This window comes from Chiloscyllium punctatum, chromosome 32 (assembly GCF_047496795.1).
Source record: "Chiloscyllium punctatum isolate Juve2018m chromosome 32, sChiPun1.3, whole genome shotgun sequence".
NCBI lineage: Eukaryota > Metazoa > Chordata > Chondrichthyes > Orectolobiformes > Hemiscylliidae > Chiloscyllium > Chiloscyllium punctatum.
Window position 1 is genome coordinate 59,190,756 of NC_092770.1, and position 14,257 is coordinate 59,205,012.

The 14,257-nt window shown below is 39.5% G+C and overlaps 1 protein-coding gene across 1 annotated transcript in view; it reads right to left on the reverse strand.

Annotated features, from left to right (window-relative positions):
* Positions 1-494: 494 nt before the first annotated feature.
* The window catches only part of creb3l2 (cAMP responsive element binding protein 3-like 2), a 90,935-nt gene continuing 77,172 nt past the window's right edge, over positions 495-14,257 (reverse strand). Inside the window, exons 11-12 of the mRNA XM_072552478.1 lie at positions 8,522-8,789; positions 495-7,355 (exon numbers count right to left, since the gene is read on the reverse strand). Coding sequence (XP_072408579.1) covers positions 7,286-7,355; positions 8,522-8,789 — 338 coding nt within the window. The 3' untranslated portion in view covers positions 495-7,285. The remainder of the gene's footprint in view (positions 7,356-8,521; positions 8,790-14,257) is intronic.

Consider the following 14,257-nt stretch of genomic DNA (forward strand, 5'->3'; position numbering starts at 1 on the left):
TCGATGGAGTTGGGGGGGGGGGGGACGGGGGTGATCTAATTGGAACATACAGAAGCTGAATGGCCTGGACAGAGTAAACGTTGGGAAAATATTTACATTGGTAGGAGATTCGAAGGCACAGCCCTACAGTAAAGACTAAAGTTTAAGACCCTGGTGTAAAATGTCTTAAAGTTAAGTCTGCTATTAACCTAGTATTTTCCATTTGCTATGACGTAATGCCATTTTTTCCATTTATTTCCCAGTGTGCTACCATGGTTGTTTCCTCCCTAATGTCCTAATGTTTGCCTCATATGCTGCTTTCACTTTTGCCTTTTATTGTCTGTTTTCTCCATGCATTTACATTTTGCTCTCAATTGTTTTGTTTCTCCCTTTGCCTTCTCTTTCTGCCGAGGTGACAGTGCTGAGCTCAATTCTTCCCCTCCCAGTGGTGAATGCTTTCCTGATGTGCAACAACAAAAGAAAAGTTGAACAAATGAATCTAAGCAATGTCTCAATGTATTTTACTAAGGAAAATATTTATTTGTGATGGAAAGAAGCATAACATACAATTTATATGTATAAAGACAGTTATTATAAAAGAAAAATGTTTCCATATAGAATAAAATATAAACTTTTCTACTCCAGAAAGACAAGATTAATGCTGATGCATTCAGTTAACCATTCCACATATATCATGTTGTGACATACAAAAACGGGCTAGTAAAATCACGCATTCTTCAGCCAGTTAGACAGTGTGGGGAAATACAACATTGGTCCACTGTTAAGACTGCCACAAATATTGCTCTGATGTTTTCAATCATCAGAACCAGAAAAAAAATACAAGTGATCTGACATCCAACTTGATTTACTAAGGACTAATTCAAATAGAGAGAGGAACAGCAGTTTAAATAGGAGCGAGTACTTGGATCAGGTTCATAGTTGACAAAATTTTTGCATGTAACAAAAATGAATGGGAATGACAATGAGAACTTTGGAGGCAGCTATCTGATGTTGAAAGGTCGTTGCATGTAAGTAACTTGAATATTTATTTACAATCAGCTGTGATCAAATTGCACTCTTTGAAGCTTATTGACAAGTACTTCAAAATCTTTTGGTATTACATCTCTCAGGACACCTGGAAATGCAGAAAGAGGGTCAAGGATCTGGTGTACAACAGGCCAGCAGTCTATACTGGATATAATGAAGTGACTGAAGTAAACAAACTAATCATTCTCATTTTAACTCACTCAATGTAATTTTGTACAATGTAGTGCACTCACTTCTTTGGATTGAACGATTTTGCACACTCATAACAAGCTCCATATTAAAAAAAACATTGCTTATAACTTTGGTACATGACAATATTTAAACATTTTATGGCCTTCATTTACTGCAAAATAAATCAAATGGTTCTTGGGAGAAAGAGTGGCATTATATGATCATGACTGCAGCATGCAGCACAATTACTGAAGAGATAAGAGTGTTTAAAAATGCTGGGAAACAAATAAACAAAATAATGGAATAATACAATAAGCCAGTCATTCATTTGCTGACTAATCTATCAAATATATGCCTGGTACTTGTTTTCTACATATTAGATACTGAGATAAATTGCTCACTAATGCATTTGGGGATAAAGTTATCAAGACAGAGACGTTGCAAGTGAGTTTCTGAAGGTTTTCTGAGCTCATTGTTTGAGTAAATTCATAACTGTTCTCAAAGATTAAGGCACTGGAAACAGCAAATCTACACAAACATCTTTGCAATGTGGCTAAGCATAGCCACCAGAGCTCGTATGCTTTCGACACTTTTAGTCAGTTTTTAAAATAATTCATTAGAGACTCAGGTGGGGGTACGGGCAGGAGATAAACATATACTTACTTTGGAGGCAGTAATCATTAGATTACAAACATAGGATTTAGGAGCAGCAATAGGCTATGCAGCCCCACTAGACTGATGTGCCGATCAAGGCTAACTTGACTGTAATGTCAAATCCATATTCCTACAGACCAGAGAAACCCTTCACTCCTTTGCTTAACAAATAAATCTACCTCTGTGTTAAACATTCAAGGAATCTGCTTCCAATACTTTTCAGGGACTGTTCCAAAAGTACTCAACCCAATAAGAAAACAAAAATTGCCTAATTTCAGTATTAAGTGTGTTACCCCTAGTACCAGATTTTCCATAAGAGGAAACATCCTCTGCACATCTACCCTCTGAAGATCCTTCAGGACTGGTCTCTGGGATGATTGTCCTGTGACACAGGGGCTCTCTCTCAAGTAAACTGGGTTGACATTCTCTGGAGCTTGGTAAAATGAAAGGTGATCTCCTTGAAACATTCAAGTTTCTACAGGAGTTGAACAGGATAGTTCAACTGAAGTGTTGTTCCCACTGGCTGGACAGCCTTGACCATGGGGCGCAGTTTCAAAATAAAGCAATGATCACTTTAGGACTGAGTTACAGAAAGACTGCTTCACCGAAAGGGTTTTGAATTTTCGGTTTCTTGGGTAAACAAGACTTATGGGGAGTTGTAGGTAATTGGAGTCGAGGCCGAATATCAACCATGAAGTGATAATGCAGGCTCGTTTAGCCTTTTAGATGCTTATATTCACTGAAACATTACCTTCCTTGGATGTCTGCTTCAAAGCCTCATTATTTTAACATTTCATCATTGCATTTGGAATAATTTTTAAATTATTTTGCAAAGCAGTACACTTTTAAGATCTAAATACACATGCTAACAGTAGCTTACAGTTTAGATACAAATTGCGTAATTCAAAAATTTAAGTAAATTACAATATACTGTGGTGTCAATCTCTGTTCAGTCCTAATAACGTATCTGAATGAGCCCTTTATCCAACTATAACTTCCCTTACGCATTTAAAAGAAATATTGCTCTAAACTTTTACTGTTAAAACTTGTTCCATTAAATCATTTCAAACAGTTTGAATTAACTTTTCACTATAAATTTAATGGAGGTCAAGTGTTAGCTAACTTGCTTTTAGACACTATCACCACAAATGTGAAGCTTAATTCAAAATTATTTTACTATGTAATTCCTTGGATGATAATTAAGTGGTTCCACTTTACAAAACTGCCAATTGTAAACAACAACATTAAGGGGCAGAAAGAAAAGTCACACAGGCATTGGATATTTTAAACATTAGGAGTGAGAGTTCAGCACCAATAAATTCTACACAGTAAAGCTAAAGGGTGGGAAAAGGGACTGTTGTAGTTGCAGCTTATAAGGAACAACAGAAAATTTCATTGCAGCAAGGACCACACACTAATAAAACAGGAAAATAAGAAAAAAAAAATTACAGCTAGAAACAAGACTTTGTTTTTCTCTTGTATGCTGTCAGAGCATGAGTAAGGTGCCTTAAGAGCCAGCTCTGATATAGATTTTTCACTATCTCCTGAATCTGTCCATAGAACTCAGTAAATAAATCCAAGCACTGTCTTATTAAAATATCAAATACTGACAGTCTCAATAATCAAACCAAGATTTCCCTGACCCTTCAGGTCAGATACATTGCTAAAAATGTCAAATGCACCAACTGAAATTCCATCCAATAACTTTTAATAACTATGCACCACTCTTAAGCAGGTGTTAGCAAGGTGACAATATCTGCTAACAGAAGGTCAAAATTAAGTCACCCGTCTGTAACATATTGGCTGAGTAGGTCTGCAGCACTTCAAAGCACTTCTGAACAACTAGCTACCCTGGTTTACTAATAGATCCTAGAGTACAGTTCTCTCTAGGAATTAAGTTTCTTCATACTTAACTTTGGAGAATCCTAAATCCTGGTATCGTTACAAGCTTAGAGAGTGAAGACTACCAACTTACTTTGCAAGTAGGCTCCCTAAAAATAGCGTAAGCTTCAATTCTTGCTAAGATACAACTAAGGTTGCTAGACTTTAAGGGGGTGGACCGTCACTCCATATCAGACTGACAGGAACCTTAAGTGAGACAAGAGCAAAGTACAGTAGTTCCTGGGAATCTGAAGAAAAAAACAGAACATCTGGAAATACACAGTAGATCTGACAGCATCTGTGGAGAGGAAACGAGTTAATAGGCTTGATTTTAAATAAATATATTCAAAAATCATTAACTTAATTATTGAAATCAGATCCAATGTTTCACTTCAGTGACTCATTAGAAAGATTAATTCAGCTTCTCTCTCCACGGATGTGGCCAGATCTACTGAGTATTTCCAGCATTAGCTGTTAAAATTCAAGTATCTCTAAGCATGTGGGTTTTTCGTGTATCTCTTATTAGACTATTGTGGAAATACCTTTCTTCAGGTCAAGTGTATTCTATGTTTGCAGGAGGCTCAGTATTCAACAGTGGGAGATGGAGAATAGATCAGGCATGAAACCAGTGAATTAGATTGGAAATAAAAGTCAGGTCACCAGCAATTTTTGTCTTATTAACATCAGCTAGACATTAATGCAAATGGTGATTTGAACAATTGAAATTACCTCTCTTAAGTTCCCATTTCTAGACTAAGCTAATTTCAACTGAAGGGTCCTGAGGATCATTACGAAGGCAGTGGGCAGAGGCCCAAACCCAAGGTGCAGCCCTACAACAACCACTTCTGACAGCCCGAACTTGATTCACAGAATCACTGCAGCAAAGAAAAAGGCTGCTCGACCCATCATGGCTGAGCTGACCCAATTAAGGAGCCACTCAGACACAGCCACTCTCCTAACATTCTTGCAGTTTCCCCTTCAGACATTTAGAAGATATATCGTGACTGTGCCTACCAAAAAGCAGTGAACCAGGCCTAATCAGGAAGCCTAGTCCACCCAAACACAAGGAGGCTACCAGCTTCTATTCAGCTACCTCTCACCCCATCCTACTTGTGGAAGGTCAGTCTCGGTGGAATGAAGCCCTTTAATGGTCCTCTCTAATTTGTTTCCAAGAAGGCAGGCTGTCTTTGATCTGCATCTCTAGTCTCCCCATAGACGGAGGTAAACAGACTCACATTTACATGGCACTAGTCATGACAATCAGGTGTCTCTGAACGCTTTACAGCCAATGCGATTGTTCAGAGGTCTGCTTTTGTACCAGAGTCTGAACTGTTCCAACACGAGATGACCTTTTATCCCTGTACTTCAAAAGGTCCCTTGCTGTGGCTACTGCTTCCCAGGTGTGCAACAGCATGCAGGTCAGAGAGGAGAGGCCTGTTCATTCTGCGGCACTTACCAACTAAGGAATGATGTACAATAATGAATTGTGGCCAAGTCAGAGGGGATGGGCAGCAGCTATGGGTCATCCTGTCAGGGTTAGTTCACTCCCTCAATTTCCAAGTTGGGAAACTGTACCCACAACAAAAAGATCCTCTTGGGCCAGTCTTGCATTCCATGATGGTGCTGTCAAACTGCTCCTAATAGATTCACTGATTCATGCCAATATTGGTCATTGAAGATCGTTTCCAGGTTGACAACCAGAGGACACAGCTTAAAAATACAGGGTAGACCATTTAGGATAGAGATAAGGAGAAACGTCTTCACCCAGAGAGTGGTGGCTGTGTGGAATGCTCTGCTCCAGAGGGCAGTGGAGGCCCAGTCTTTGGATTCATTTAAGAAAAAGAGTTGGATAGAGCTCTCAAGGATTGTGGAATCAAGGATTATGGAGATGAGGCAGGAACAGAATACTGATTAAGGATGTCAGCCATGATCAAACTGAATGGTGGTGCAGGCTCGAAGGGCAGAATGGCCTACTCCTGTACCTATTGTCTATTGACAAGTGCCAGCAATAACAATCTTCGCATTAGCTTTATTATCACATTCGTGTGCGCCTATGTACAGCAGCAGATGGGTCAAGGGCCTCCTAGGACCATCTTATGTTGGGTTTCTGTACTGGTCACCCTACTTCCTCTATGAATTTTATGGACCCTCTTCATCTACCAGCCTGCTCCCATGGCCTAATGTAATTCTAGTAGTATAGCAACTGACCCTATTTAATGGCCATTTCTCTTTAATTGGACATCTTGAGGCTGTAACACTAAATTCTGTTTCTCAATCTCTGGTCACCATTTTTTGTTAATAAATTCATTGACTCACTCAACAACAAAGTTGCAGGCTTGCATAACACGAGGAACAGAGTTAACCTGGTTTCAGTAATGATTAGCTGGCACATTTTAGAGTTTATTTCTGTTGTAGTGCAGACATGAAAAAACACAACTGATCTTGCTCGGACAGTATGTAAACACTAGTACCATCTAATAGCACTATGGCAACAAAGAACTTTAGAGCACATGTAACTCATTGGGACAAGTTTTGGCTCTTCATCAAATCAATGATAAAATACACAGTATGGTCACTGTAGTCATCCAATGGTGGGAGGCTGGGGATGGGAGGGGGGGAATGTTAGCTGAAAAACACGGATTCTTCAATAATAAAAAAAATTGGTTCATGGGTGCCATTAACCTCCTTTTGCTTTGCTGAAACAAAACTTCAATCTTTGCCCAATAGAAGCAAGACTAATCTTTAAAGAACCAACCAGGCATCCAAACATTAAAGCCACAGTAAACATTTACAATAAAATTCTGGTTGGATCTGTCAGCAAAAGGTTAAAATTGGAAACAACTACATTTGAATGCAGTGCATACTTGTTTTGTATTTTTACTAAAAGACAAATGCAAAAACTTGATAAAAAATTATTTACTATGACCCAAGAACGAAGACACCAAATCTACTCATAACAAAACTGAAACCTCCTCAAAACAGTCAGCTGTAGAAGACAGCTGGTTACCCCTACAACCCAGTATTTGAGAAAGGAAGGCATCTGAGGGACTGAGGTTATGAAGAGGAAAAGGAGGGTGAACCACCCTCCCTTGGTGTGAATCTGTTGAAGGACCAACGACCAGCGATTCTGCTCAGTTGTTTTACAACCTTTTAAGAATGAGTAGAGCAAATGAGTTGAATTGACAGCCTATTTTGACCAACTACATGAGATTCAGGTTAATCTTTTCTGCTGGTTCTGAAACCTAGAACTTGAGCCCAGACTGAGATTCATCCCTTACATATACTTAAACTGTCCGGCTATCTAGCAATTTTAATTTTAGACAAGGAATCAATGCAGGAATGAAGACTTGTGTTATATAACTGAAGTTCTCAACACATTTATACTTATTAATTTATATAAATTAATATTCAGTAAGCATGTTTGTAATAAAGTAGTACAGGGAAAAACACAAAGTTATCTGATCTCCTTCTAAGATGGCTATTGATGATCAGACCGGGTGGGATTGTATACAAAGGGACTGCATTCATTGCATAAACACCACTTTATGGTTCTTTAGGATGTTGTGTTGACTCTTCTGTCAATTTCCACAGTGGTTCCATTCATCCCTACGCTTGGGAGGCTCCTGAAGGGAGAGCAAGATGCAAAATATAGAAATTAACACATACATTTGCATGTTTAAAAAAACCCGAAAATTTAACTGGAATAAATAAATAGTTACCATGTTGCCAATGAGTAAGTAGCACAGAAGTGCAGTTGGGAACAGATGGACAGGCAGAAAGCGCTCAGAAAATTCACTACAATGGAAAAACAACTTGGTGACACCATTGTGTCATCAGTCTGCTGCTGAGATCAACTAGAACTGGGATTGCGCTGTTCAGGAAACTGGTATGAATGCAAATTGTAAGTAATAAACTGAGCCCCCTTCAGATATGTGGGAAACAAAATGAAGAGTCTAGTGTTTTGAACAATGAAGTAGGGAAGTAGCAGCATGCACAACACAATGCAATTCAATTCACGAGAACTGAACATATAGTGCAGATAATACACTTTGACAAGTTGGGATTCCAGTGGACAGATTTGAGAAAACCAGCTTACAGCTACAGTCAGTAGAATATTAGCTTGCTTCAGGAGGCACCATTGCCAGAATCAGGAAGTTAAGAGTTTTGGGTGCATTTGTAGGACTTGAGCACATGATTTAGGTTCACACTCCACTGCAGTAGTGAGGGTTGTATTTTCAGAAGTGCCAACCATCAAATGAAATGTTACACTGTTCTGCTCATTTAAATGTAAATCCCATGGGACTATTTGAAGAGCAGAGAGTTATCTAAACTCTTCACTTGGAGTAGCAACAAGATTAGCATGCAGATCACCTCTTGGCAGCATTCTGATATTACTGCATACAAAATGGCTAGACGTTTGCTGACATGACAGTCACTCCACTTCAAGGAAAGCATCTTGCAGAAAATGGAGGTGCCTGAGAAATGTGGTAAATTGCCAAATAAATAATTTTAGTTTCCTACCCAGCCAAGATATACACTACTAGCAGGGGAAGAACAGTGAAATACTGCATGCAGCAGCAAATTACATAATGGATGTCTCCAGATTTTTGCTATTTCTGTAGGTGTCAGACCTACCCATCAGTGCTTCAGGTTTCACTGCCTTGCATAATAAATCTTTCATTTAAAAAAAATACATGACTGATTTCTTTACCCCTCCTCTCCCAACATTTATTATATTGAAAGGAATTGGATGATTTAAAAAAAATAAAATCAGGAACACAAGTCATACCGTTGTGACTGGAGCTCTATCAGGACTGAATTCTCTGTTCTTGTTTCATTTGATATTATATATTCCTCTGCTGGTTCCTCTGAGTGTGTGACTGCTTCCTGAACTTGCTGCTTCTGTGCTGAACCCCTGGCAGTGAGAAGCTGTGCCAGTCGTGCTCGCTCCCGAACAGACTCTGCTAATTTTTCCCAGGCATCTGTTGACATGACAGAACTGATTTCATCCTCGAAACCTGGATGTTCTTCATAAAATAATAAATGCCTTGAACGAACTGTGGGAAGAAAAATAGTGACAATTTATAGCTACATCTATGTCCTTCACCACGAAGCCTGCCAACAAATTTTCTTATCAAATAACTCAGATTGTCGAATAGGACAGCTTTCTACACACTAGCAAAATACCAGATGTGGAGTACAGCAAACAAGAAATCAAAGGTTTTCACACAGGAGACAGTAAAACGATCAGATTTCAGTTTATGAAAGTGGCATTCCAAATTGCGACATGTAGATTTTTGCTGCATGTAGGTTTACTATACAAGCTTATGCACATCAAAACCATTCCTGATTTGTGAAAAAAAAGCCATTTTTCTTTTAGTAGTTGACATGAACTATTGGATGTTGAGAAACAGGAGCTTGTTAATATTTGCAGGTCACCCCTGGGATTCATCCATTATTTGCAGGGAGTCCTATACACTGAAAAAAAACAATGCTCTGTGAAGATGGTGTTTTCATGTATACTGTGACCTTCTGCTGAGATAAAAATCACAGCTCTGACAAAGATAAATTGCAGATTCAAAAAAAAAGCCTAAGTGAATCACAAATTTACTGCTCATTGATTAGATGATGAAGACATACTAGACAATTACTTGTAAACACCATTGACACAGCAATGCCTGAGACATTGTTGAGATGGATGTACTGATAAATGCTGGACATGGCCATAATATAAGCTTAAAAATGTATTGTTGGAAAAGCGCAGCAGGTCAGGCAGCATCAAAGGAGAAGGAGTAGCTCTTCTTCAGGAATGGCTTGAAGAAGGGCTTGTGCCCGAAACGTCGATTCTCCTTCTCCTTTGATGCTGCCTGACCTGCTGCGCTTTTCCAGCAACACATTTTTAAGCTCTGATCCCCAGCATCTGCAGTCTTCACTTTCTCCACGGCCATAATATAAGTATGTCTGAAATGAAAGATGCAAAGATGATGGTGTATCAGGTGTTTGTTGATTTGCTTGCTCTCTTTTCTCAATTTTTCCTTCATTCTCCTTCAAGAATAAAAATAACTGACTAGAAATAAATGATGAACAAAACGGTGTTCAAAGGAGGAAGTTATTTTTCTTAACTAGAATTTTTGTCGCAGATGGAACTGGTAAAGGAAGAAAATATTTGCATGCTAACACCTGACGATAAATACGTGTTGGTTCAGAACAAGAAAATGTTAATCTAGAAATGCAAATTCGCTTCGTTATAGAAATCAGATTTGGTACTTGTGTCATGATTAGAATTAAGATACAGGCAAATAAATACTGTTTAATATTAATGTCAAGGAACTATAAAAAGGAGGAAATTATGTTCAGTATAAAGTGAACAATGGAAACATCAGCCCAGATTGTGTGGTCAGCATCGCAGAGGATATGTCTAACTTTGCGATATAATCTGCCCACTGACCATTTTATCCTTTCCACCTTCCAGTGCTGACCCCAGCAGCGATGAAGAAACAAACACAGACGGTAGTCAAGTAGAGGGATTGATTGCAGTGCAGCCATGCCTCTTTGTCATGTCTCAAACTGAAGACATGTATAGTCGTCGTCTTCCACTGCAGTATTTATTTGAATATTAATATTAATAGAGCTGACAACCGCAGCACTGCACAACCTCCACTCACTGATGGCGTCAAACTCCACTACCTTTCCCTCACCATGGTTAGATTCTCCACCTTTAACCTCATTCCTCACCTCCACCAACAGCACCTCCACAACCCCCTCATCCCCCCCACCAACAACACTCGCCACGACAAACCCCCAACCTCACTCCTATTCTCCCCACCAACAGCACTCACCTCGATAACAGCCTCAACTCACTCCCCTGCCTCAACCTCCCTCTTCCTCCCCCTCTCCCCACCAACAGCACTCACCACAACAACCGCCCCCCAAACCCCAGGTCTGACCCCTTTCCTTTCAACCTGACAGAATTCATCCCTTTCACTCTCCAAAAACATTTAATCTCCTCTTACCCCCTAATAACATTCACTCCCCGGTGACAGCATAGACAGTCTTTCTTCATTCGCCAATGGAATTCACCTACCTTCCTCCATCCCCAAGGTATTCACACCTCTCAAAAATGGTCAACCTTCCCACCCCCATTACCAAGAGTGCTGCAGTGCTTTAACGTTCTAGCTGACTTAGGAGTTACACTGTTCAGCGGGTTTTATACATGCTATGAATTAACTCCAAATAAATCGGTGTTAAAAGCTGGGTTAAGTATCGAGCATATGGCGCATGTCTCCATGGTTTAAACTTCCCGCATATGTACTGTGGACTTGGGCATGTCAGGACTTCCTCAGGGTCATGATGTTGGAGTGTCCCTTCATGTGGTAGGGACATAATGTAGTTTCTGCAATACAAGGCAAAAACAGATTGAACCAAATTCATTCACAGGGATCAGTGCTGGGTCCAGTTTTGTTGATTTAGAGGAGAATATAGAAGACATGGTTAGTAAGTTTGTGGATGACACCAAAATTGGTGATATAGTGGACAGTGAAGACGCACATCAAAGTTTACAATTCAGTTGGGTCAACGGGCTGAAGAGTGGCAGGTGGAGTTTAATCTGAGTAAATGAGAGATATTGCATTTTGATAAAACAAACAAAGGCAGACTTCTCCAATTAAATGTTGAGCATTGGATAGAACAGAAACCTAGGAACTCAGGTACATAATTCTTTGAAGTTAACATCACATATCGATAGGGTGGTTAAGGCAGTGTTTAGCACACTTGCCTTCATTGCTCAGATCTTTGAGGATAGGAGTTGGGATGTTGTGTGGAGGTTGTACAGGACGTTAGCGAGGCCTCTTCTGTGTCCAGTTCTGGTCTCCCGGTTACAGGAAAGATACTATTAAGCTGGAGAGAGTTCAGAAGAGATTTACCAGGATGTTGCCAGGAATGGAGGGTTTGGGTTATAAAGGAGAGACTAAATAGGCTGGTACTTTCTTCACTGGAGATTAGGGGGTTGAGGGTGACTTTATAGAGATTTGTAAAATCATGAGGGGTACAGATAAGCTGAATGGCTGGGGGCATATTTTTAAGGTGAGTGAAGAAAGGTTGAAAGAAGACAAGCAGTTCGTATGTGGAATGAACTTACAGAGGAAATGGTGGATGTGGGTACAGTTACAACTTTTAAAAAACATTTAGGTAAGTATATAAATAAGAACTGTCTGGAGGGATATGGGCCAGTTACCAGCAAGTGGGATTAGTTTAGTTTGGGATTATGGTTGGTATGCACTATTTGGTCCAAAGGGTCTGTTTCCAGGTAGATTGTAAAGGAGAACCTTAAAGGTAGCAAGAGAGGTGGAGATCCATTGGAGTTTAGGGAGAAAATTCCAGAATGTGTAAACTTGCTGGCGAAGATATGGCTAGTTAACAGAGAGTCAAAAAGTTGGGAATGCACATAGTTCAGAGTCAGAAAAACAGAGCTGTGGGGGTTGTAGGCTGGTGGGGCTCAAAATGATGTGGAAAATTTTAAATTGAAAACATTGGGGGACCAGAAATACAAGTACAATGAGTGGGGCTTGGTGCAATGGAGGAGGCTGAATGGAAGTTTATGGAGGGTGGCAGATGACAAAGAGATAACGGGGCTGGGGTGTAAGGGAAGGTGACAAAGAGGAAGAAGCTGAAAACATAGTTAATACTTTCTGTAACTCAAATGCTCTTAAAAACAATGTTGTTCTTGTCCATGGGGCACAGCTGCTCTAGTGGGCAGCAGTTGTCAGAACAGTAAATTTAGTAGAAGAGGATGTGATTGTAGAACCAATTCAGGGAGATGATAGAAATAAAAAGAACATGTTAATGATAATCATGGAAAAGCTTGGATTTCTTAGATAGGATGAAGAACCAGATACAATTAAAATATAAAGTACAGGTCATTCTGGTATAACATGTTTCATCAATGTGCATTGGCTACATGTGACTGATGAATTGTGGATGCTGTTTGGATGACATAGAACATTACAGTGCAGTCCAGCCCCTTTGGCCCTTGATGTTGCACCGAACACATGGAACGAATCTGAAGCCCAGTTCACCTACACTTTTCCATTTTTGTCCATATGCCTTTCTAATGCCCATTTAAAAGCCCTTAAAGTTGGTGAGTCTACTACTGTTGCAGGCAGTGTGGAAAGAAACTACCTCTGACATCTGTTCTATGTCTATCACGCCTCAATTTAAAGCTATGTCCCCCGCCCCCATGCTAGCCATCTCCATCCTAAGAAAATGGCTCTCACTGTCCACCCGATCTAACCCTCTGATTATCTTATATATCTTAATTAAGTCACCCGTCAATAATCTTCTAAAGAAAACAGCCTCAAGTCCCTCAGCCTTTCCTCATAAGACCTGGCCTCCATACCAGGCACCATCCTAGTAACGCAAACTTTCTACTGAAGAGGTATTGTAATTTTCTATAGCGATCTTCTATAGTATGATTTTCCACAGCGGTTTTTCATAGTGCTGTTTTCTATTGTGCAAGGTTGCAGAGGAACGCACTGTACAAAGTACAATCTCTTAATGAATATACTTGATGACTCTTTAATGTAAAACTGCTTGGTGAATTTAACTCGCGTCAGCTAACTACAATGGGTGGATGTTGAAGTCAGTTTTAATCATCTAAGTTCCCGTGTTATTGAATCTGATTCAAATATTGTTAGAAGTGAGTTGCACTATGTAGACTGCTGCCACATTGTATTGTTCTATAGCATGCAACTCAGATACAGGAACTGATGATCACCATTAACTTTCACAAGAATTATACAAGTTAGAAGTTAGAACAATCTTCTGCTTATAGAAATATTGATTTCAACATCAATCACAAATATACCATCAATTCCTCAGCAACTGTAAAGCAGAATCCAATCTGCAATTGTGCAGGATTGCTACTTCTGATAGTACATTCAAACTGACCGAGTACAAATTTCTATTATAATGAATTGCATTATTGCATTCTCTTCCAGCTAGCTAATTAAGAACTGAAAGAAAATCTCATTTGAGACCAGAATGAGGATCATTACAATTGGAATCAGACTTTGGCAGATTGAATCACACAGATCATTTGCAAGAGCTGCCTGAATTTCAAAGGTCATTAAAACACTTCAGAGTATTTGACCACCTTATTGTCTTCAACATACAAACAAATGCCCTTGAGGTGCAACAAAGTTTATGGAGCTATACATTGGGGAAATTTCCAGCAAAAAAAAATCTAGCGTTACCTCCAATCTTTCCCTTTTCTACCTTTGTTGATGCAACAGCTCAAAATGTACATTTGTTGTTTCCTCACTACTTTGGATTATCACGTTATATTAAGTAATTCTCTGGTGTATTCAGTCATAGAGTCCTACAGCATGGAGATAGGCCCAAACTGGTTCATGCTAACCAAAATGTACAACCACTCTAACCCCATTTCCCAGCACTTAGCCCAAATGTTTCTAAACCTTTCCTATCCATCCAGATATTTGTCCAAATGCCTTTTAAATGTTGTTAATGT